We start from the raw sequence: 26,217 nt of genomic DNA on the forward strand, positions 1-26,217 counted from the left end.
GGGAGAGATGAGGGATGGAGGGGAACATACATGTACTGAGATATGGAGGAGGTGAGATGGAGGGAACCATGTGTACTGGGATGGAGGATGAGGGCTGGATGGGAGTCATGTGTAGAGAGAAGTAGAGGAGCCCACGCGTACCGGGATGGAGGGGAGCCACGCGTAGTGGGGATGAGAGATGGAGGGGAGTCACGTGTACTGGGATATGGAGGGAGCCACGCGCATTGGGATATGAGGGGAGATGGAGGGAGTCATTCATACTGGGATGTTGGGGGGGATGTAAGGAGCCACGTGTACTGGGATATTAGGGGGGAATGAAGGGAGCCACGGAAACAAGGATATTAGGGGGGGAATGGAGGGAGCCACGCGTAATGGGAATATTGGGGGGGGGGGATGGTGGGAGCCACTCATAGCGGGATATTGGGGGGGGGGGATGGAGGGAGCCATGCATACCGGGATATTGGGGGATGAAGGGGGGGCTACAGAGATACATACCAGGTTTATACTCGAGTCAATACGGTTTCCCAGGTTTTTGTGGTAAAATTAGGGTCCCTCAGCTTATACTCGAGTATATACGGTAATTGGTTCAGAAAATCTACAAAATTAAAAACTCGCCAAAAGCTCATTAAGCAAACATGGTCTGATGTGCAGGATAAGCATCACCTGGCTACATATTTGCCTTAAAGAATTGTGGGCTGTTGGTCAATGTTGAGGCTGATCTAACGAAACAAGTAATTGTTTTGCAGAGATCATCTCGAAAAGACTAAAAAAATGTATGACAAAAAAGCAAATAATCTAATATCTAACGGATGCTACATTAACGCCATTATTGATGCCAAAGAAAGCTGCTCTGCCTTCCCATGAGATGGGAATGATAAACAAATAAAGGGGGGGACCCTATAAAAAGTCTAAAGACCACCAACCTGGGACCACCAACCTGGAGGTTATTCAGACCTGACCCATGTGCATGAGACATTTGAAGGGTTATTAAAGTTAGCATAAGTGATCACCTATCCACAGGATATGTGTAAACTAGTATATCGGAGGCAGACCGACCACTGAGATCCACTCCAATCGCAAAATCAGGGATCATGTGTCCCCTATTTGAATGGAGCAAAGGGTGAGGAGAAGGTTGAAAGGTGCACATAAATGTCTGGCCACACCAATGATACCCTGATTACCCTGTACTTTGTCTGAACAGTCTTTCTGTGCTCACAGACTCTTTTTTAATTGCACCACAACCCCTCCATTGAAATGGTAGACACAAGTCTACCCTGCTGGGTTCCCAAAAATTCGTTCTTGACCAATGTTGTAGTTATCACAAGTCATCTCTTGCTTTAACATGAATACCCCTTTAAACAAATGAGAATTCAGTTTTAATCATGGCATAGGCATCTGTGTGGTGCACTTTGTTTACTGAGAGCATAGTGATGACTTTAGCATGCAGCCAATATTCTGCCATTTGTTAGCGGTTATGAAGGCCTAATAATCTGGAATCTTTTAGCCCTGATTGCATGAAAATTGGGCTCCGTACACCGTTTTTGGCACTGTTTTTGAAAGTGTCTTTCTTTTTTCAAATCTGGGACTGGATTCAAAACCGAGGGGGAAAATAAGTTATTCCTTTTATTCTTTTTCCTTTTATGATTTTAATTATTGTTTAGGTTGAGGGGAAACAAATCACAAATGTGATACTTTGAGAAAAAGGAGCTTTAAACACTCAGTCTCATACTCCAATAGTAAGGCTATGTGCACATTACCTCTTTTAGATACCTACTTGCCTGCATAAATTTTCCCAAAATGTCATCTTTGATGTCCTTTGGGTCGTTTTTGTCGTGGTTTCGCAAAAATAAAAAAAGATGGCACATATGCACAGCAATTCCTTTTGGCAGTGCGGTGCAGATGTGTTTTTTTTTTCTGGTATTTTGTAGCACTTTTTAAGGCGGGTTGCAGGAGGAATCCGCCTGAAAAAGATGTAGTGTGAAAATGCTCTTAAAAGTGTGTTCACTGAGATTTTTTTTGTTAAGGATCGGAAACTCTCCAAATCCTCCTCTTAAATTCAGAACTCCTTAAAAACATAGTTTTTGCTCCAAAAACTCTGCAAAAAGACTTTTTTTAATTTACTTTTTATTTTCTGCCAAATTGATTAAAAATAAGTTTTCTAGTAGAAACTGCTTCAGGAAACACTCCATTCTTTGAGCAGTTTTTGGAAGTTTCTTCTTTTTGTTTCCTGAAGCTGTTTCTGCTAGAAAATTTGAATTCTTTTAATTCCTCAAAATCATTTTTTTTTTTATTGGACAGTGTCTAGCTTGGAGCATTTTCCATTAGAAGACACTTAAAAATATTTTTTTTCCCCCCACCCATTTTTTTTAAACCTTGAAGCAGGAAAACAATGCTCAAAAGACTGGATATATGGCCATCAAAATGACTTTATGGCTTTACAATAGAGATGAATAGGAAGATTCTTTCAAGCATTTCTGAAGTGATCTTTCAGACATTTTTCTGGAGCAGAACCACTTTAGGAAACAGATTGCTCAAAAACCACCCTGTGCACATACCCTTTCCCTAAAAACTTTAAAAAAAAGACCACTTGTAAAAAAATGTTGGTCTCTGTAATTAATATATTGCATTTATGTTTAGGTGATCAGATTGTAGGTGCGACTGTCTACTTTGACAACATGTCATCTGAAGATATTGAAAAGCTTCTGTCGAATGTAGGGCAACACACTGTGGGCCTCAAGCTACAGAGAAAAGGGGATCGATCCCCTCTGCCTGGTGTGACCTACTCACATGATGTCTTCAGCCTAAAAAGTCCTGATGTTGTTCTGGTAAGTGATCTCTGAATTTTGGTAAGAAAAACAATTGTGGTTTTTGTTGTGCGTTTTTTTTTTTTTAATTAATAAAAGCACAGTTCCTTGCAAAACAATAAATATATATAAAGGCAAAGTTTAAGGTTTCTTATTTTAAAGACTAAAATCAGAAATATATATAAGCAATATCCCAAATATGCAGTACCTATAACTACAGTGTCAGCCTAGAGTGGTAATGTACCTCAATGTGAATGGTGGGCCATTGTTTAGCTACTTGCAAAATTAACCTGACCCTAGTACAGAAATTTATTTATGCTTTTATATATTAAAATGGGTGATTTGCCCTTTTATAAATCATGCCTTTATCTATACATATTGAATAAAGTAATTTAGAACTGATGCTCATAAACAGTTCTTCACAGGGGCCCACCGTGAGATTCACCTGCTCCCATGCTGGCCAGACCGAGTCTGTGTGGCTAGTTCTAGTTTTGCCTAAAGAAAGTTTGGTGGCACAGTTCAGCCACCCACATCTCCCATGAGTTTGTCTTCATATGGATATATTTGTATATCACATTTTTCATCAGAAATTGTCTATATGTTTGGAGAACCCACCTAAACTGTTTTGCACGCATGTGTCAATTTTTTTTTTTCAGTTAGTCCATTAAATAACTGTATTTTTTTCCAGAGTGGAGATGATGAAGAGTACAGACGAATTTACACAAAAAAAATTAAGCCGCGTCTGAAGTCTGATGAGAGTCTAGAACCAGAGACCCAGACAAGGACCATCACTGTTACCAGGAAAGTCACTGCTTATACTGTGGATGTGACAGGAGCAAAAGACTCAAAAGAGATTGATATAAGTAGCCCTGAATATAAAATCAAGATTCCACGTCATGAAATAACGGAGATTTCAAAATCCAGTGTGGAGACAGAAGAAGGTAAAACCATGATTAGAATTCCTGGAATGGATGTGTCTGGGAAAAGCTTGCAGACAAGTGGAGAATACAGTGTCTCCATGCCAGGAGATTCTTCAATCGTTCACACCAGCACTGTGAGATATAAAGGACAGGGCGGTGCCCAATTTGAATTTCCAGAAGGTGAAAATGTTGCTGATTTTCAATTTAGTAGACAAGCATCTGCTGGTATGCATGTGCCTGATATAAGTGTTTCTGGACCAAAGTTCCAGAGTTATGAAAAGAAAATTGATGTCAAAATGTCCAGATTTGGTGCAGAACACGAAATTGGTTTTAAAGGACCTGAAGGTCTAAAAAGCTCAACCACAAGTGTTCGAACACCTGAAACAGACATAAACATTTCTTCGACACAGTCCCAGTTTATCAATATCACTGGAGATGAAAGTAGTAGATCAAGAGACATAGTGCTACCAGGTGCAGACATTAAGATGCCAAAATTTGGATATGTGGGACCAAAAATAGACAGTGAATTCAAGCTCATTCAGTCTAGTCATGATGGATTTGGTACTGCTGGTACTCATGTGGACATCACCCCAGGGCTTGAAGGAAAATCAAAAACTTCAAAAGTTACCTTAACAGGACAGAATGTGGATTTAGAAAGAAATGATATAGAGGTTGAAAATTCTGCGGGGAAGATCAACATACCCTCGTTTAAAGTACCAAAATTTGGTTTCTCAGAAACTAATGAAGGGATTGCTCAATCTGACTTAAAACTTAAAGGATCAACTTTATTGGAGGGTAAAAGTGAAACATGGGGTGTTAATGTACCCAAAATGTCTATGCCTAATGTAAGTATAGATACTGAAAGGTCTAGTAGGAGGGTGGAGACTGGGATTTCAGGTATTGAACTTGAACATGATTTAAAGCTTGGTGGTAAATTTCCGGAGGTTGTGTCTAAAGATGTGGGAATTAAAGGTTCAAAAGTTTCTATTGAGGGTCAGCAGAGAAATGTAGAATTCACAGATGTGGAAGGCATAGAAGGAGGGCTGAAAATGCAAAAAATTAATTTGTCTAAATTTGGGGTGTCAGAATCGAAATTGGGAGGAATTAATCTATCAGGCCCTCAAGCCAATTTTGAAGGGGAAGGTGCCATCAATGTGAAAGGCCCCAATGTTGAAGGAGGTCATCTTTCAAAGCAATCTATTAGTGTCTCTTTGCCAAAAATTTCTGAAGGAATAGATATTTCAAAGCCAAAAGTAAATATTCAAGGTCCCACAGTTCACATGGAGCCTACAGATATAAATGTTGGTGGGCAAGTTGAGGGTGTCAAATTTAAAGTGCCATCAGTGCAACTCCCAAAGCCTGAAACTAATTTTAAAGGCCCTACAGTAGAAGGGAATTTGGAAGGTCTCAATTACGGTATTCAAATGCCAAAAGTTGACTTTGTAGCACCAAACATTGATTTAGATGCATCAGAAGGTAAACTAAGTATGCCGAAATTCAAAATGCCTAAATTTGGAATTTCTGAGTCAAACTTGGAAAGTCCACATGTTGATGTAAACCTACCCAAAGGTAATGTAAGTACCATTGATACAAATATGGCTGTTGGTGGGACTAAATTTAATACACAGTCTGTAAATGTCAGCTTATCAAAAGTGCCTGTGCCTGAGGTTGATCTCAGCCTTAAGGGTCCTAAGGTGGATGGAGAGTTGAAAGCTCCTTCATTTGACATAAAAGGTCCAAAAGTTGACCTAAATGCTGCAGATATTGATTTTGATCTGAAAGGACCTAAGATTTCAGGTGATCTTAAAGGAGTTGATCTAAGAGGTCCACAACTGGCAGTAGAGGCTCCAGAGGCTGACTTGGATGCGCCCGATATTAGTCTTAAAGGTATGCAGGGAAAATTTCAAATGCCCAAATTCAAAATGCCTAAATTTGGAATTTCTAAGACAAAAGTAGAAATGCCAGATGTAGATGCAAGTCTCTCCACAGGAAAAATTGATATACCAGGACCAAATCTAGATTTTGCTGGTCCTGTGGTGAACATTGATCAACAATCAACAAATATAAAATTACCAAAAGTATCTGCACCTGAAGTTGACCTTGATATTAAAGGTCCTAAATTTGAAGGAGATGTGAAAGGACTTAAAGTTGATATTAAAGCCCCAGACGTTGACATTCAGACTCCAGATGTAAATCTGGATGGAAAAGTGAAAGGTCCAAAATTCAAGATGCCTTCCGTAAATCTTCCAAAAATGTCCATGCCCGATTTTGATGTTAATTTAAAAGGTCCTAAAGTTGGAGGGGATCTAAAAGCCCCTAAAGTTGACATTCGTGCACCAGAGTTAGACCTTGAAGCACAAGATGTAGACCTTGAGGGGAAAGTGAAAGGGCCTAAATTCAAGATGCCGTCTGTAAATCTTCCAAAAATGTCTATGCCCGATTTTGACGTTAATTTAAAAGGTCCTAAAGTTGGAGGAGATCTAAAAGGCCCTAAAGTTGACATTAGTGCACCAGAGTTAGACCTTGAAGCACCAGATGTAGACCTTGAGGGGAAAGTGAAAGGGACAAAATTCAAGATGCCGTCTGTAAATCTTCCAAAAATGTCTATGCCCGATTTTGACGTTAATTTAAAAGGTCCTAAAGTTGGAGGAGATCTAAAAGGCCCTAAAGTTGACATTAGTGCACCAGAGATAGACCTTGAAGCACCAGATATAGACCTTGAGGGGAAAGTGAAAGGTCCAAAATTCAAGATGCCGTCTGTAAATCTTCCAAAAATGTCTATGCCGGATTTTGACGTTAATTTAAAAGGTCCTAAAGTTGGAGGAGGTCTAAAAGGCCCTAAAGTTGACATTAGTGCACCAGAGTTAGACCTTGAAGCACCAGATGTAGACCTTGAGGGGAAAGTGAAAGGTCCAAAATTCAAGATGCCATCTGTAAATCTTCCAAAAATGTCTATGCCCGATTTTGACGTTAATTTAAAAGGTCCTAAAGTTGGAGGAGATCTAAAAGGCCCTAAAGTTGACATTAGTGCACCAGAGTTAGACCTTGAAGCACCAGATGTAGACCTTGAGGGGAAAGTGAAAGGTCCAAAATTGAAGATGCCATCTGTAAATCTTCCAAAAATGTCTATGCCCGATTTTGACGTTAATTTAAAAGGTCCTAAAGTTGGAGGAGATCTAAAAGGCCCTAAAGTTGACATTAGTGCACCAGAGTTAGACCTTGAAGCACCAGATGTAGACCTAGAGGGGAAAGTGAAAGGTCCAAAATTCAAGATGCCGTCTGTAAATCTTCCAAAAATGTCTATGCCCGATTTTGACGTCAATTTAAAAGGTCCTAAAGTTGGAGGAGATCTAAAAGGCCCTAAAGTTGACATTAGTGGACCAGAGTTAGACCTTGAGGCACCAGATGTAGATCTTGATGGCAAAGTAAAAGGTCCAAAATTCAAGATGCCTTCCGTAAATCTTCCAAAAATGTCTATGCCTGATTTTGACGTTAATTTAAAAGGTCCTAAAGTTGGAGGAGATCTAAAGGGCCCTAAAGTTGACATTAGTGCACCAGAGTTAGACCTTGAAGCACCAGATGTAGATCTTGATGGCAAAGTAAAGGGCCCAAAATTCAAGATGCCTTCAGTAAATCTTCCAAAAATGTCCATGCCTGATTTTGACATTAATCTAAAAGGCCCAAAGGTTGAAGGAGATCTAAAGGGCCCTAAGGTTGACATAGAAGCACCAGATGTAGATCTTGATGGCAAAGTAAAGGGCCCAAAATTCAAGATGCCTTCCGTAAATCTTCCAAAAATGTCTATGCCTGATTTTGACGTTAACTTAAAAGGTCCTAAAGTTGGAGGAGATCTAAAAGGCCCTAAAGTTGATATTAGTGCACCAGAGTTAGACCTTGAAGCACCAGATGTAGATCTTGATGGCAAAGTAAAGGGCCCAAAATTCAAGATGCCTTCAGTAAATCTTCCAAAAATGTCCATGCCTGATTTTGACATTAATCTCAGAGGCCCAAAGGTTGAAGGAGATCTAAAGGGCCCTAAGGTTGACATAGAAGCACCAGATGTAGATCTTGATGGCAAAGTAAAGGGCCCAAAATTCAAGATGCCTTCCGTAAATCTTCCAAAAATGTCTATGCCTGATTTTGACGTTAATGTAAAAGGTCCTAAAGTTGGAGGAGATCTAAAGGGCCCTAAAGTTGACATTAGTGCACCAGAATTAGACCTTGAGGCACCAGATGTAGATCTTGATGGCAAAGTAAAAGGTCCAAAATTCAAGATGCCTTCCGTAAATCTTCCAAAAATGTCTATGCCTGATTTTGACGTTAATTTAAAAGGTCCTAAAGTTGGAGGAGATCTAAAAGGCCCTAAAGTTGATATTAGTGCACCAGAGTTAGACCTTGAAGCACCAGATGTAGATCTTGATGGCAAAGTAAAGGGCCCAAAATTCAAGATGCCTTCAGTAAATCTTCCAAAAATGTCCATGCCTGATTTTGACATTAATCTCAGAGGCCCAAAGGTTGAAGGAGATCTAAAGGGCCCTAAGGTTGACATAGAAGCACCAGATGTAGATCTTGATGGCAAAGTAAAGGGCCCAAAATTCAAGATGCCTTCCGTAAATCTTCCAAAAATGTCTATGCCTGATTTTGACGTTAATTTAAAAGGTCCTAAAGTTGGAGATCTAAAGGGCCCTAAAGTTGACATTAGTGCACCAGAATTAGACCTTGAAGCACCAGATGTAGATCTTGATGGCAAAGTAAAAGGTCCAAAATTCAAGATGCCTTCCGTAAATCTTCCAAAAATGTCTATGCCTGATTTTGACATTAATCTAAAAGGTCCTAAAGTTGGAGGAGATCTAAAAGGCCCTAAAGTTGATATTGGTGCACCAGAGTTAGACCTTGAAGCACCAGATGTAGATCTTGATGGCAAAGTAAAGGGCCCAAAATTCAAGATGCCTTCAGTAAATCTTCCAAAAATGTCTATGCCTGATTTTGACGTTAATCTAAAAGGTCCTAAAGTTGGAGGAGATCTAAAGGGCCCTAAAGTTGACATTAGTGCACCAGAATTAGACCTTGAAGCACCAGATGTAGATCTTGATGGCAAAGTAAAAGGCCCAAAATTCAAGATGCCTTCAGTAAATCTTCCAAAAATGTCCATGCCTGACTTTGATTTAAATTTGAAAGGTCCCAAGATAGGAGGAGATGTAAAAGGTCCTAAAGTAGACATAGAAGGACCAGAAGTAAATCTTGAAGCTCCAGATGTAGATCTTGATGGCAAAGTAAAAGGTCCAAAATTCAAGATGCCTTCAGTAAATCTTCCAAAAATGTCCATGCCTGATGTTGATCTAAACCTGAAAGGCCCAAAACTTCAAGGCGATTTGAAAGGGGAAATTAAGTGTCCAGATTTAGATGTTATGGCTTCAGAAGTTGAGTTAGAAGCACCGGATGTTAATCTAAAAGGTGCAGAAGGAAAGCTTAAGATGCCAAAATTTAAAATGCCCAAGTTTGGATTGTCTGGTTCCAAAGGTGAAGGGAGTTTAAAAGGTCCTGAAATTGACATTAACTTACCTGAAGTTGAAACTGATCCTCAAAATGTTGATTTGGAGGCAAAGACTAAAATTAAAGGACCCAAATTTCATATGCCAAAATTTGGCTTTTCTGGTTTTAAAACAGAAGGTTCAGGAGTTAAACTACCTAAAGGTGAGATTGAATTAAGTGGTCCCCATCTAGACGCTGATATCTCGGTACCAAAAATTGAAGGAGAAGTAAGTGTGGATGCTAATGTTGAGGCACCAGAAGTAGACATACATGGACCCGAGGGTAAAATAAAAGGTCCAAAATTTAAGATGCCCTCAGTAAATCTTCCAAAGATGTCTTTGCCAGATGTTGATTTGAATCTAAAAGGTCCTAAGCTGGAAGGAGATGTGAAAGGACCTAAAGTTGACATTAAGGCACCTGAGGTAGATCTAGAAGCCCCACATCTAGACATTGAAGGGAAGGTTAAAGGTTCTAAATTTAAGTTGCCATCAATGAATCTTCCAGATGTCTCTATGCCTCATATTGATTTGAATTTGAAAGGCCCAAATTGGAAAGGAAGTGCTGAAGGGTCTTTGCCTAAAGTAGAAGGAGATTTAGAGGGACATAATGTGGACCTAAAGTTACCAGAGGTTGACATTGGAGCTCCAAGTATGGAGATTGAAGGTCCAGAAGGAAAACTGAAAATGCCTAAATTTAAAATGCCAAAATTTGGTTTTTCAGGGCCAAATGTTCAAGGTCCTGAATGTGATATTAGTCTTCCAAAAGCTGACCTTGACCTGTCTGGACCAGAAGTAGATGTTGAAACTCCTGAAGTTAAGGTGAAGGGTTCTAAATTTAAGATGCCTTCTATGAATTTTAATCTACCGAAAATGTCTAAGCCTGATATTGATCTGAGCATAAAAGGTCCCAAGATTGAAGGAGATTTAAAAGGCCCTAATGTTGACATTAAAGCTCCTGAGGTTGATTTTGAAGCCGGTGATGTAGATATTGATGGTAAAGTAAAGGGGCCAAAATTCAAAATGCCATCAGTATCCCTACCAAAAATGTCTATGCCAGATTTTGACGTTAATTTAAAGGGCTCTAAGCTGGAAGGAGATATCCAAGGTCCTAAAGTTGACCTAAAGGGACCCGAGATTGATCTTAATGCTCCTGAAGTAGACATGGATGGAAAAATAAAAGGCCCCAAATTTAAGATGCCTTCAGTTAATTTTCCAAAAGTGTCTATGCCTGATGTTGACTTAAATATGAGAGGCCCAAATTGGAAAGGAGGGACAGATATTTCCTTACCCAAAGTTGAAGGTGAGCTAGAAGGACCTAATGTTAACTTAAAGGGACCAGAGTTTGATGTAGAAGGTTCAGAGGGAAAAGTGAAAATTCCCAAATTTAAAATGCCAAAGTTTGGATTCTCAGGAGCCAGTGGAGAATCTACTGAATTAGATGTTAATATTCCTAAAGCTGACATTGATTTATCTGGACCAGAATTAGATGTTGCTGTGCCTGACATTAAAGTAAAAGGCTCCAAATTTAAAATGCCATCAATGAATTTTAATCTACCCAAAATATCTAAGCCAGACTTTAGTATAAAAAGTCCTAAAATTGAAGGAGATGTCAAGGTCCAAAAAGTTGACATTAAGACACCAGAATTGGACATAGATACCTCAGATGTAGATCTTGATGGCAAAATAAAAGGTCCAAAATTCAAGATGCCTTCAGTAAATCTTCCAAAAATGTCCATGCCAGATTTTGACATTAATTTAAAAGGTCCTAAAGTTGAAGGAGATCTAAAGGGCCCTAAGGTTGACCTAAAAGCACCAGAGGTAGACCTAGAAGCGCCAGATGTAGATCTTGATGGCAAAGTAAAAGGTCCAAAATTCAAGATGCCTTCCATCAATCTTCCAAAAATGTCACTACCTGATGTTGACTTAAATTTGAAAGGCCCCAAGTTGGAAGGTGATGTTAAAGGTCCCAAAGTTGATATTAAGGCACCAGAGGTAGACCTTGAAGGACCAGATATAGATCTTGATGGCAAAGTAAAAGGCCCAAAATTCAAGATGCCTTCTGTAAATCTTCCAAAAATGTCCATGCCTGATTTTGATTTAAATTTGAAAGGTCCCAAGATAGGAGGAGATGTAAAAGGTCCCAAAGTTGACATTGAAGGACCAGAAGCAGATCTTGAAGCACCAGATGTAGATCTTGATGGCAAAATAAAAGGTCCAAAATTCAAAATGCCTTCAGTAAATCTTCCAAAAATGTCCATGCCAGATTTTGACATTAATCTAAAAGGTCCTAAAGTTGAAGGAGATCTAAAGGGCCCTAAGGTTGGCCTAAAAGCACCAGAGGTAGACCTAGAAGCACCAGATGTAGATCTTGATGGCAAAGTAAAAGGTCCAAAATTCAAGATGCCTTCCATCAATCTTCCAAAAATGTCACTACCTGATGTTGACTTAAATTTGAAAGGCCCCAAGTTAGAAGGTAATGTTAAAGGTCCCAAAGTTGATATTAAGGCACCAGAGGTAGACCTTGAAGGACCAGATATAGATCTTGATGGCAAAGTAAAAGGTCCAAAATTCAAGATGCCTTCTGTAAATCTTCCAAAAATGTCCATGCCTGATTTTGATTTAAATTTGAAAGGTCCCAAGATAGGAGGAGATGTAAAAGGTCCCAAAGTTGACATTGAAGGACCAGAAGTAGATCTTGATGCACCAGATGTTGATCTTGATGGCAAAGTAAAAGGTCCAAAATTCAAGATGCCTTCAGTAAATCTTCCAAAAATGTCCATGCCAGATTTTGACATTAATCTAAAAGGTCCTAAAGTTGAAGGAGATATCAAGGGCCCTAAGGTTGACTTAAAAGCACCAGAAGTAGACCTAGAAGTGCCAGATGTAGATCTTGATGGCAAAGTAAAAGGTCCAAAATTCAAGATGCCTTCCATCAATCTTCCAAAAATGTCACTACCTGATGTTGACTTAAATTTGAGAGGCCCCAAGTTAGAAGGTGATGTTAAAGGTCCTAAAGTTGATATTAAGGTACCAGATGTAGATGTTGAAACACCAGACGTAGATCTTGATGGAAAAGTAAGGGGCCCAAGATTCAAGATGCCTTCAGTAAATCTTCCAAAAATGTCCATGCCTGATTTTGATTTAAATTTGAAAGGTCCCAAGATAGGAGGAGATGTAAAAGGTCCCAAAGTTGACATTGAAGGACCAGAAGTAAATCTTGAAGCACCAGATGTAGATCTTGATGGCAAAGTAAAAGGTCCAAAATTCAAGATGCCTTCAGTAAATCTTCCAAAAATGTCCATGCCTGATTTTGATTTAAATATGAAAGGTCCCAAGATAGGAGGAGATGTAAAAGGTCCCAAAGTTGACATTGAAGGACCAGAAGTAAATCTTGAAGCACCAGATGTAGATCTTGATGGCAAAGTAAAAGGTCCAAAATTCAAGATGCCTTCAGTAAATCTTCCAAAAATGTCCATGCCTGATTTTGATTTAAATTTGAAAGGTCCCAAGATAGGAGGAGATGTAAAAGGTCCCAAAGTTGACATTGAAGGACCAGAAGTAGATCTTGAAGCACCAGATGTAGATCTTGATGGCAAAATAAAAGGTCCAAAATTCAAGATGCCTTCCATGAATCTTCCAAAAATGTCATTACCTGATGTTGACTTAAATTTGAGAGGCCCCAAGTTAGAAGGTGATGTTAAAGGTCCCAAAGTTGATATTAAGGCACCAGATGTAGATATTGAAACACCAGACCTAGATCTTGATGGCAAAGTAAAGGGCCCAAAATTCAAGATGCCTTCTGTAAATCTTCCAAAAATGTCCATGCCTGATTTTGACATTAATCTAAAAGGTCCTAAAGTTGAAGGAGATCTGAAAGGACCTAAGATTGACCTAAAGGCACCAGAGGTAGACCTAGAAGTGCCAGATGTAGATCTTGATGGCAAAGTAAAAGGTCCAAAATTCAAGATGCCTTCAGTAAATCTTCCAAAAATGTCCATGCCTGATTTTGATTTAAATTTGAAAGGTCCCAAGATAGGAGGAGGTGTAAAAGGTCCCAAAGTTGACATGGAAGGACCAGAAGTAGATCTTGAAGCTCCAGATGTTGATCTTGATGGCAAAGTAAAGGGCCCAAAATTCAAGATGCCTTCAGTAAATCTTCCAAAAATGTCCATGCCTGATTTTGACATTAATCTAAAAGGTCCTAAAGTTGAAGGAGATCTGAAAGGACCTAAAGTTGACCTAAAGGCACCAGAGGTAGACATTGAAACACCAGATGTAGATCTTGATGGCAAAGTAAAAGGTCCAAAATTCAAAATGCCTTCCATCAATCTTCCAAAAATGTCATTACCTGATGTTGACTTGAATTTGAGAGGCCCTAAGTTAGAAGGTGATGTTAAAGGTCCCAAGGTTGATATTCATGCACCTGAATTAGACCTAGAAGTACCAGATGTAGATCTTGATGGCAAAGTAAAGGGTCCAAAATTCAAAATGCCTTCCATCAATCTTCCAAAAATGTCCATGCCCGATTTTGATTTAAATTTGAAAGGCCCCAAGATAGAAGGGGATGTTAAAGGTCCTAATGTGGACATTAAAACACCAGAAGTCGACGTTGAACTACCTAGCAGTAATATAGAAGGACCTGAAGGGAAATTAAAAATGCCAAAATTCAAAATGCCAAAATTTGGGTTTTCTGGCCTTTCAGCAGAGGGACCTGATGTTTCTATGCCTGATGTAGATTTTAATGTAAAAGGACCCAAATTAAAAGGGGGACTAGGTGGACCCGATGCAAAGATTGAAGCAGATCCAAAGATAGAAATTAAAGGCCCCGATTTAGAGGTTTCAAGCCCTTCATTTTCTGCTGAATTACCAGAGGGTAAAGTTAAAGGGTCCAAATTTAAGCTGCCATCATGGGGATTTTCAAAACCAAGTGTATCCATACCTGATGTGGATCTTAATCTAAAAGGGCCAAGAGTTAAAGGCGACCTAGATGTTACAGCTAAGGGAGGAAGTCTCAAAGGTTCAGAATTAGGAGTTGGGTTACCTGAAGTAGACATTGATGTACCCGAGGCAAAAGTAAAAAAATCCAAATTTAGACTTCCAAAATTTAACTTTTCAGGTAGTAAATCAGGAAGTGTTGACATAAAGGTTCCAAAAACTGACATTGATGTTAGAGGACCAGAAGTGGAAATTCCTAATTTGGAAGCAAAGGGAAAATCTCCAAAATTTAAAATGCCATCATTAAATATAACAAGCCCTAAAGTGTCAGTACCGGATGTAGAATTAAATTTGAAAGGACCTAAATTTGAAGGAGATTTGAAAGGGCCTAAAGTTGACATAAACAGCCCTGATGTGGAGGCACCAGATCTGGATATTGATGGAAAAGTTAAAGGTCCCAAATTTAAGATGCCATCAATGCAGCTTCCAAAAATGTCCATGCCTGATGTTGATCTAAATCTGAAAGGTCCTAAACTTGAAGGAGATTTAAAAGGTCCCAATTTTGATGTTAAAGGTCCAAAGTTGGATCTGGAAGGACCAGACATTGAATTAGAAACACCAGATGTGCATTTGAAAGGCTCAGAAGGAAAGTTCAAAATGCCCAAGTTTAAAATGCCCAAATTTGGTATTTCAGGTTCAGGTCCTAAAATGGAAGGACTAGATGTAGATGCTGATATTTCTGGTGCTAATGTAGATCTAAAAGCACCAGAGATTGATATTGAGGGCCCAGAAGGAAAGCTGAAAGGTCCAAATTTTAAGATGCCATCAATGAATATCAATTTGCCTAAAGTATCCATGCCAGATTTCGACTTAAATCTGAAAGGCCCAAAAGTTGAGGGGGATTTGAAAGGACCCAAAGTTGACATCAAGGGTCCAGAAGTTGATCTTGATACCCCAGAAATAGATCTTGATGGAAAGGTCAAAGGCCCCAAATTCAAGTTGCCATCAATGCAGCTTCCAAAAATGTCCATGCCTGATATTGATCTTAATCTGAAAGGTCCTAAAGTTGAGGGAGATTTGAAAGGGCCCAAAGTTGACATAAAGGGTCCAGATGTTGATCTTGATGCCCCAGAAATAGATCTTGATGGAAAAGTCAAAGGTCCAAAGTTCAAGTTGCCATCAATGCAGCTTCCAAAGATGTCCATGCCTGATGTTGATCTAAATCTGAAAGGTCCTAAACTTGAAGGAGGTTTGAAAGGTCCTAATATCGATATTAAAGGTCCTGAGTTGGATGTGGAAGGTCCAAACTTTGAAGTAGACACACCAGATGTTAATTTGAAAGGACCGGATGGAAAGTTTAAAATGCCCAAGTTTAAAATGCCCAAATTTGGTATTTCAGGTTCAGGTCCTAAAATGGAAGGACTAGATGTAGATGCTGATATTTCTGGTCCTGATGTAGATCTAAAAGCACCTGAGATTGATATTGAGGGTCCAGAAGGAAAGCTGAAAGGTCCAAATTTTAAGATGCCGTCAATGAATATCAATTTGCCAAAAGTATCCATGCCAGATTTTGATTTAAATCTGAAAGGCCCAAAAGTTGAGGGGGATTTGAAAGGACCCAAAGTTGACATAAAGGGTCCAGATGTTGATCTTGATGCCCCAGAAATAGATCTTGATGGAAAAGTCAAAGGTCCGAAATTCAAGTTGCCATCAATGCAACTTCCAAAAATGTCCATGCCAGATTTTGACTTAAATCTGAAAGGTCCAAAAGTTGAGGGGAATTTGAAAGGACCCAAAGCTGACATAAAGGGTCCAGATGTTGATCTTGATGCCCCAGAAATAGATCTTGATGGAAAAGTCAAAGGTCCGAAATTCAAGTTGCCATCAATGCAGCTTCCAAAAATGTCCATGCCAGAATTTGACTTGAATCTGAAAGGTCCAAAAGTTGAGGGTGATTTAAAAGGACCCAAAGTTGATATTAAAGGCCCTGAATTTGATCTTGATGCCCCAGAGATAGATGTTGATGGTAAAGTCAAAGGTCCAAAGTTCAAGATGCCATCGATGCAGCTTCCAAAGATGTCCATGCCTGATGTTGATCTAAATCTGAAAGGTCCTAAACTTGAAGGAGGTTTGAAAGGTCCTAATATCGATATTAAAGGTCCTGAGTTGGATGTGGAAGGTCCAAACTTTGAAGTAGACACACCAGATGTTAATTTGAAAGGACCGGATGGAAAGTTTAAAATGCCCAAGTTTAAAATGCCCAAATTTGGTATTTCAGGTTCAGGTCCTAAAATGGGAGGACTAGATGTAGATGCTGATATTTCTGGTCCTGATATAGATCTAAAGGCACCTGAGGTTGATATTGAGGGCCCAGAAGGAAAGCTGAAAGGTCCAAATTTTAAGATGCCATCAATGAATATCAATTTGCCAAAAGTATCCATGCCAGATTTTGATTTAAATCTGAAAGGCCCAAAAGTTGAGGGGGATTTGAAAGGACCCAAAGTTGACATCAAGGGTCCAGAAGTTGATATTGATGCCCCAGAAATAGATCTTGATGGAAAAGTCAAAGGTCCGAAATTCAAGTTGCCATCAATGCAGCTTCCAAAAATGTCCATGCCAGATTTTGACTTAAATCTGAAAGGTCCAAAAGTTGAGGGTGATTTAAAAGGACCCAAAGTTGATATTAAAGGCCCAGAATTTGACCTTGATGCCCCAGAGATAGATGTTGATGGTAAAGTCAAAGGTCCAAAGTTCAAGATGCCATCGATGCAGCTTCCAAAGATGTCCATGCCTGATGTTGATCTAAATCTGAAAGGTCCTAAACTTGAAGGAGGTTTGAAAGGTCCTAATATCGATATTAAAGGTCCTGAGTTGGATGTGGAAGGTCCAAACTTTGAAGTAGACACACCAGATGTTAATTTGAAAGGACCGGATGGAAAGTTTAAAATGCCCAAGTTTAAAATGCCCAAATTTGGTATTTCAGGTTCAGGTCCTAAAATGGGAGGACTAGATGTAGATGCTGATATTTCTGGTCCTGATATAGATCTAAAGGCACCTGAGGTTGATATTGAGGGCCCAGAAGGAAAGCTGAAAGGTCCAAATTTTAAGATGCCATCAATGAATATCAATTTGCCAAAAGTATCCATGCCAGATTTTGATTTAAATCTGAAAGGCCCAAAAGTTGAGGGGGATTTGAAAGGACCCAAAGTTGACATCAAGGGTCCAGAAGTTGATATTGATGCCCCAGAAATAGATCTTGATGGAAAAGTCAAAGGTCCGAAATTCAAGTTGCCATCAATGCAGCTTCCAAAAATGTCCATGCCAGATTTTGACTTAAATCTGAAAGGTCCAAAAGTTGAGGGTGATTTAAAAGGACCCAAAGTTGATATTAAAAGCCCAGAATTTGACCTTGATGCCCCAGAGATAGATGTTGATGGTAAAGTCAAAGGTCCAAAGTTCAAGATGCCATCGATGCAGCTTCCAAAGATGTCCATGCCTGATGTTGATCTAAATCTGAAAGGTCCCAAACTTGAAGGAGGTTTGAAAGGTCCTGAGTTGGATGTGGAAGGCCCAAACTTTGAAGTAGACACACCAGATGTTAATTTGAAAGGAGCGGATGGAAAGTTTAAAATGCCCAAGTTTAAAATGCCCAAATTTGGTATTTCAGGTTCAGGTCCTAAAATGGAAGGACTAGATGTAGATGCTGATATTTCTGGTCCTGATGTAGATCTAAAAGCACCTGAGATTGATATTGAGGGTCCAGAAGGAAAGCTGAAAGGTCCAAATTTTAAGATGCCGTCAATGAATATCAATTTGCCAAAAGTATCCATGCCAGATTTTGACTTAAATCTGAAAGGCCCAAAAGTTGAGGGGGATTTGAAAGGACCCAAAGTTGACATCAAGGGTCCAGAAGTTGATCTTAATGCCCCAGAAATAGATCTTGATGGAAAAGTCAAAGGTCCAAAATTCAAGTTGCCATCAATGCAGCTTCCAAAAATGTCCATGCCAGATTTTGACTTAAATCTGAAAGGCCCAAAAATTGAGGGGGATTTGAAAGGACCCAAAGTTGACATAAAGGGTCCAGATGTTGATCTTGATGCCCCAGAAATAGATCTTGATGGAAAAGTTAAAGGTTCCAAATTTAAACTGCCTTCAGTACAGCTTCCAAAAATGTCTATGCCGGATGTTGATCTCAATCTGAAAGGTCCTAAACTTGAAGGAGATGTAAAAGGTCCCAGTATTAACCTTAAGGGTCCAGAATTGGATGCCGAGGCTTTAGATGTTGACTTGCAGGTACCAGATGTGCATTTGAAAGGCCCAGAAGGAAAGCTTAAAATGCCTAAATTTAAGCTGCCCAAATTTGATGTCTCTGGTCCAAAAGGAGGAGTGGATGTAGATATTGGACCGCCCAAAGGGCATGTGTCAGGAGATCTAGCCCTATCTAGTCCTAAGATAGAAGCATCAGTATCAGAAATGGAACTTGAAGGTCCTGATGGTAAAATCAAAGGATCTAAATTTAAGATGCCTTCACTGAACCTACCAGATGTATCCATGCCAGAAATAAGTTTGAAAGGAGCCAAAATAAAAGGGGATGGAGATTTTTCTGGTCCAAAACTAGGAGGAGACATAAATCTTAAGGCACCAAATCTGAAAGGAGATATCGATGTCACTGGACCAAATTTAGAAGGTGAAATAAAGAGCCCTGGACTTAATATAGATGTTGACATCCCTGAAGGTAATTTGAAAGCACCAAAGCTTAAGAAGCCTAAGTTTGGTTTTGGCAGTAAGTCACCTAAAGCAGAAATCAAAGCCCCTACTGTAGAGGTTGCTGGTCCTGAGGTAGACTTTGATCCAGAAGGGCCTGAAGTAAGTGTCAGCGGTAAGGGGAAAAAGGGGAAATTTAAAATGCCAAAAATTCACATGAGTGGTCCAAAAATAAAAGGCAAAAAGGGTGGATTTGATGTAAGTGCACCTGATATAGATAATGACCTAAATCTGAATGCCCCTGATGTTGATTTAAATGTATCAGGTGGAGATGTTGGAATGAAGGGAGAGATTGGATTAAAAGCACCTAAAACCCGAAAACCATTATTTGGAAAAATTCATTTTCCTGACGTTGAATTTGACATAAAGTCTCCAAAATTAAAGGGTGATGGTTCTCTTCAAAGCCCTAAAGCAGATATAAGGACTCCAGATTTAGATATTGGTGGTGGAGTAAAGATGCCAGAAGCTGATTTAACAGCATCAGGAGTTAGTATTGAAGGTCCAGATCCAAAGATGAAGAAAACTAAATTTAAGCTTCCAGGTTTCAGTATGTCAGGCCCAAAAGTAGAAGTACCAGATACAGATCTGTCGGGCCCAAAAATTGATATGAAAGCCCCTAAACTAGATGTCAAACCTGGTGCAATGAATATTGAAAGTGAGTTACCCAATCTTTCTGTCAGCACCTCCGCACCAAAAATTTCTGTTCCAGATATTGATGTGAATTTGAAAGGACCAAAAGTTAAAACCGTGGGCTCTGTAAATGTTGACGTAAATCCTCCCAACATTGACATTTCCGGGTCAAGTGGCAAAATTAAAGTGCCAGAATTTGGTATTTCGGGCTTCTCTACAGGTGCTTCTGATGGTAATTTTGATGCAAAATTCAAAACCCCAAAGCTGGATGCCAACCTCCAAGGGCCTGCAGCTGACATTTCTTTGCCAAAAGTATCTGGGCCAGGCTTTGATATGAGTTTAAAAGGACCAAAGATTGAAGGAGATTTTGGAAGTTCCGCTGGATTTGATTTACCAAGTATGAATGTGAAAGGTACTGGCACTCAGGTAGGATTGTCTGGTCCCCAACTTAAGTTACCCAGTGGAGAATTTTCTGTAGCTAAACCAGAAGTTGAGATTTCTGGTAAAGCTGGCGTTTCAGACTTTAATATCAAAGGACCTTCCTTTCAAACATCATCTGGAAGTAAATTTTCTGTTCCAGGAACTAATGTTGGTGGGCAAAGTATAGACTTGAAAGGAGATTTGTCAGGATCTTTAAAAGGACCTGATGGTCTAAGAATAGGAGGAACTAAAATAGAGGGTGATCTGACTGGTCCTACAGTTGAAGGAGGCTGGAATGTGAAAAAATCAGATTTTAATCTAGAAAGTTCTGCTGGTAAAATTACGTTTCCCAGACTTATGATGCCAAAATTTACAGCTTCCGGACCTGAGCTCTCTGGAAGAGAGATGGGGGTTGATGTGGACTTTCCTTCTGCGGATGTCAAGTTTGCTAAGTCTGGTCAGGCACATGTGGATTTAGACGAAAGCGACATAAAAATTAAAAAGTCCAAAATAAAAATGCCCAAGTTGAACTTTAAATCTAAATCAAAAAGTGATGCTAATCTACCAGAGGTTTCAGTGTCTGGGTCAAAGGGTGAGCTTCAAAGTTCAAAGGCCAGTTTAGGCTCTGCTGAAGGAGGTTTGGGGTCTGCTACAGTTGAGGTGGAGAAGGGTGCAAAGTATGAGTTTTCATTGTTTACTAGCAAAAAGACGAGACACAGATCTTCCTCTTTAAGTGAGGAGAAGGATGAATCGGCACACTCGTCACCCAGTGGCACATTAGAAGCAGAAGGATCCTTGGCGGTAGAGGGTGGGAAAAAGAAGGGAAAGCATTCTAAAATCAAATTTGGCACGTTTGGTGGCTTGGGATCGAAATCAAAGGGTTCTTATGAGGTCACATTAAGTGATGATGAAAACGTCCAGGAAAGTGGAGCCTCTCGTAAGTCCAGGGTGTCTTCATCCTCAAGCAACGATAGTGCAACAAAAGCAGGTGTCCGTCTTCCTAAAGTGGAACTCACCGTTGCTAAAAAGAAAGAATGAAACTTCTCTTTATAAACTGAGCATGTATATAAATATATATATCTGTGTGTTTGTACATACATTTTGCAGCCTTTATATAATGATTCTTTAAGTGAAAAAGTAGAGATACACCAAAAAAAAGTGTTAAACTAAAAACGGACAAAAAAAAGTCTAAGTCGTCTATTAAATTAAACACTCGCATTAACCCTTTCACTACCTAACCAATTTTTACATGCATACATGACTGGCAGTGAATGGTTTAATGGGCCTGTTTGGAGAATAAGAACTGTACATGGAAATATATTTTTCCATATTATTTTTTTAACTCGCTTTTTACAGTCTGTTTTCTTTTGTGGGGGCTTTACAGATAGATGCAAAAAGATTTATTGAGAAAAGAAACACTGTAAATTGCATTGAACCAAAGGGTCAGCTAAATTTCAGGGAATGCGAAGTGATAATAGAAACGCCATAGCAATAACACTTTTTATAATTTTTTTTCTTTAATTTTTTTTTTTAATTATGCAAAATAAAAAAAAGATTTAACAACGTCCTGTTTTATCAATTTGATAAAGTATTTTGTCCAAATTGTGAATATAATTCGATAAAAATCGGTCAATATTTAAAGATTACATTGAACTTCATCTTGTCATCTTTGTTTTTTAGCAGCCAGTGGTTCAATGCTTTATTTTTTTTTCATCTGTATTATATGATTTTCTTCTTTTTATTGTCATACCTAAACTGCCGCTTGGATTTTGTTGGACATAAATAAGATTTGCTTTTATTTCTAGCAAATATATGATTCAAATAAACCGTTTAACTTCAGAAATCTGTAAGCACTTCATTAAGAAATGTGTTTTATGGTGGATTGTTCAAGACAAAAATAAAGCTTCTAACCTTTATAAAAATAACCTGTGTCCATGCATTCTAAGTCTGCTGCTTTTTCTTACCGTTGTCTGTGATGGTTCTAGAATGTTTGTGATTAAAGGGCTATTCCCATCTCCAAGATCCTATCCCAATACGTAGTAGGTGTAATAATAGCAAATACCTCCAATTAGAAATGTAGTATAGTTCTTCTCATTCTCTGTCTCTTTCCTCATGTGAAGTACCTTAGGTATCCAAGGTTACGTCCATTGATGAAGTGACTGTTAACTAGTTGCTAGTGGTCATAACCATGGATACCTAAGGTTCTGCAATGCCTGCACATGAGGTAAGAGACCTAGTGAATCAGAAAAACTATACTACATTTCTAATTGAAGGTATTTGCTAATATTTATTATTATTATTATTATTATTATTATTATTATTATTATTATTACACCTGCTACATATTTTTATAGGAACTTGAAGATGGAAATGCCCCTTTAAGTCTTTGCTTCCAACATTTCTCGTTCCCCTTTAGTCTACATACTTCCATGCAGCTGATCCTGTACTGTATTGCCAGGTGACAAAAGCATTTTAGTTCATGAAAATCAAGAGAAAACAAGCTGACCCAGGCTCTAGACGTAGTGAAGAGCGGAATCCAAGGTATAAATGATTAAAAAAATTCCAGCTTAATAAAATTACTATTTTTATTTAGAAAAAGTCATACAAAATGTTTTTATTCATATCACAGAGGCAGTGATGCATTTAAGCACACACATAAAATGGCTGCAGAACATTTATAAAGCCAGGCGCCAATGATTGCAAATTAATCAATGAAACAGTCACATGACTAAAGGATATAAAATCAAAATTTGCAAAAGAGACAATTATATATGCAAGAAATATATATGAACAGCAAACCAGATATGTTAGTAATAAAACATTAATTCTCTGCGCATATTTAATCCATTCAGATTAACACAATCCTACATGCAGCCAGCCACCTCCCAAAACTCAATATCGAGGCAACCCCGGTTGAGGAGTTGACCAGAATCAAAACGCAACTGTAGCGATATAAATAAGCTTGATGGTGAAAACGCTTTGACACCTGGCTATATAAATGTTCCTCAGTCATTTTATATGTAACTCTGACAAAGAACGCAATGTACGTTCGAAACGCATCGCTGAATCTGTAATATCCTGAAAAAAATTTTAGTTTAATTTTTATAAATAAAAATCGTAATTTTATGAAGCTGGAATTTTCTTTGCATGCACAATTTGCCTCCTGTCTATGGATCTGTGAAAAACATTAGACCACACTCAGATGAAATCAGAGTGTGGTACGATTTTCAAGGACAGGCTGGATGGAGAAGATGGGGAAATTTTTATTTTTCTCGACCTCTGACTCCACTCTGATCACACTCTGATCACACTCTGATCACACTCTGATCACACTCTGATCACACTCTGATCACACTCTGATCACACTCTGACCACACTCTGATCACACTCTGACCAGAGTGTGATTCGCATAATCAGGCTGATTTTTTGAGGATGGAGAATATACGGTCGTCTGCACCTGCCCTAAAACAGACAGAACACAGTGGGATTATTGCAAAGTCCCCTCTTCTCCCACACACATTGGAAAGCTGTTGGCCATATGACCGTTCATCCGACAGCTATATCTACTGACTACCCACAGATAAAAATGCTCAGCGAGCACTCTTGTATTCTCCATGAGAGAGCCTCTGCCAGACTTATCTGGCAGCAGCTCATCACCAGGGAGAATTAAAGGATCGTCCGTTGAAATTCATCATCAACTGTTGACATTAGACTGTGGCTGATCAGAACAGTATAGGTGGGCTTGGCCAACTTTAGTCTAATGTGCATGGAGGACCCAATATGGCATGGGTCAACAATTCCTAAACAGCAAATGTTAGTTGATAGAAGAATCAGGTATGCTTGACTTCAATGTGCTCAATCCTTTATTCAATGAGAGATAACCAGGTGATGAATGTCTGCATTTTAAGGAAAGACAGAATGTTTGCTAGCTATCATGGTAACTAAAGTGTGTCGACACTAACGAGGACTGTATATAATCTGCAATGTGTGCAGTGAACATACATTCATGCCAGCAAAAGTTGCCTTAAATGCCACAGTATCCTAATAAGTGATAGTATTTGCTGATGTAGATGGCACAAGCCACCATGCTTGGTGATTTGCTGCAGTGGTAATGTGAGCTGTCATCATGACCTCACCAATAATACTACAGAAGACAATGCGCCAGCCCTGGCTAATGAAAAGCTGAGCCAAACATACCGAAAGGTAAGAGATTCGCGAGCCTCCCGTCCACCGACCAGATACCACTGACGTGGGTGCTGGACTGGAGTCATGTGAATCAATCCGCTCATCTCAAGTTCCAACAGTCCCGGACAGGGCAGGATAGTCCTGGATTTGGGTCTACACCCTGCAGTCTTGGGCGTCTGTTTAATGTCACTCACTCCCAGCTCCTGCCTGTGTAGAAATAAATGGTAAATTGGTATGGCTAGGAGCGTGGTTAAAGCTTGCCATGACACGCTTCACATAGTTTGTCCTCTTTCGGTTCCGTAAAAGTTTGGATATATGTTTCTACTGCTTCAAGTGGATACAAGAATCTTCGCTCTTGGACCTGCGAAACTTGGCGCTCCTAATAACTGATCAGCCTGGCATCACATACTATAACCCTTTAAAAGCACTGCTTTCCGGGAGGAATCGGAGGCACCATGGAAGTCCAGGAAGTTTCCACATTTTCTAGGAGCCTCCCAAATATTTCAGCAAAGTCAAAACGTTTGATATTGGATCCAAAACCAATTTTGAATTATTTACAAAGATCCTAACTTTCAGTTAAGTTTTGCACACATGAATGATGTAACAGCCACAAAACCCACCAGAGTGTGCCAAACATACACCACATTTGTGTAGGACACCACATCTGAGTCATTCTGAAGGCTTTTAGCAAAAACAGGGAATAATTCATCAGTAGAAGAACACATGCAGATTAATGCCTCAATCATCTTCTGCCAAAGCCTTGACTGCTGGCCCAGAAATGTCTACAGATGGGAAACACATGTGAAACCTTTTGTGCATATTTCAGAGCATAGAAAATGGTGCGCAAAGATCTAGACAGATTATTTCTTGCGAGCATGTGAATTCCATAAAACAATCAGAAAATTAACTTGAATCGGAAAATGCAGAGGTCGCTGTGCAGGATGAGGAGAGGACCTTTAGATAAACACTAAAAGCCCCATATATTTCAGACTAAAGTCAGCAGAACATGGTCAAATGTGTATGTGGGCCTCCCGACAATGAAGTCTGGGAAAGAAGGCGGCACTCTTATGGAGAACACCAGAGTGCTTGGCACATAAAGGGAATATGTTGCTAGGTCTTTTCCACCTAATCTGAGAGCAGCATAAACTAGGGGCAGAGGTCCTGATTCCAGCAATGTCACTTACAGGACTGCTTGCTGTACTTTGACCATCAGTTCCGTTAAATAGAAATGCGAAGGCTACAACCGATTGGCAAGGCACTTGATTAGCTGCAGTGGTCTCGTGAAATAACCGCCACTGGAATGGCTGTAACAGAACCGGTCTGGAAGGTGAATGTGTTTTTATGTTTAATTTATTGTATCTGGGGCGCACTGTACCATGTAAGAAAGGGAGGTCCAGTAGTTAAAAAAACAAAAACAAAAAAAAATTTAATGATCGTAACTGTATTGGGGGCAGTTAAAAGCTTAGGGACAAATATGTCCCTTTCTACTCCAAAGGGTTAAAAGGCACAAACCAGGCAAAATTCATATTGTTATGCCAGGCTTATTTTATCTGAGGCACTTTAGCATTTTTAATTTAAAAAAAAGTTCAGTGGTGGAGAAACCCGTTAAATTGTTTAAAATAATATTTACAGAAAGTCAAAGAACCCCACCAGGAGCGTTACGTGCACCCCTGCTCGTTAATCCCTGCTGTGACAAAAAAAAATCACCCACCTGAGGGCGCTTACCGCTATCTTCAAAACTTTCGGTATATCTTTAGTTTAATCAGTGCAGAGAAAAGTGCACCAGAAGTACATTACTCCCTTAACAGCCATGTCTTTGTAAATCAGAATACATTCAAGCCTGCATTGTGTCATGACAACATTACACTATTCGGACACAATGAACACTATTGCAAAATTCTCCATTACTTGAACCAAGGTAGACAATTAATATGGACAATGCTGTGTTAAAACTTGTCTTCTGCTGACACTTACATCACTCTGCTGGCATTCACTTCAGCAGCACCTCCTTTACTGATGGCATTCACT

The 26,217-nt window shown here is 39.3% G+C and overlaps 1 protein-coding gene across 2 annotated transcripts in view; it reads left to right on the forward strand.

The window, feature by feature from the left end:
• Positions 1-21,592, forward strand: part of AHNAK (AHNAK nucleoprotein) — a 60,644-nt gene extending 39,052 nt beyond the window's left edge. Inside the window, exons 4-6 of one of the 2 annotated variants that reach the window (XM_077287526.1) lie at positions 2,638-2,825; positions 3,493-12,859; positions 13,208-21,592. In XM_077287526.1, the coding sequence (XP_077143641.1) occupies positions 2,638-2,825; positions 3,493-12,859; positions 13,208-21,042 (17,390 nt within the window). In that variant the 3' untranslated portion in view covers positions 21,043-21,592. Of the gene's footprint in view, positions 1-2,637; positions 2,826-3,492 lie in introns of both variants that reach the window. The other variant, XM_077287525.1, reaches the window with a different exon arrangement.
• Positions 21,593-26,217: the final 4,625 nt, after the last annotated feature.

This window comes from Ranitomeya variabilis, chromosome 2 (genome assembly GCF_051348905.1).
Source record: "Ranitomeya variabilis isolate aRanVar5 chromosome 2, aRanVar5.hap1, whole genome shotgun sequence".
Taxonomy (NCBI): Eukaryota; Metazoa; Chordata; class Amphibia; order Anura; family Dendrobatidae; genus Ranitomeya; species Ranitomeya variabilis.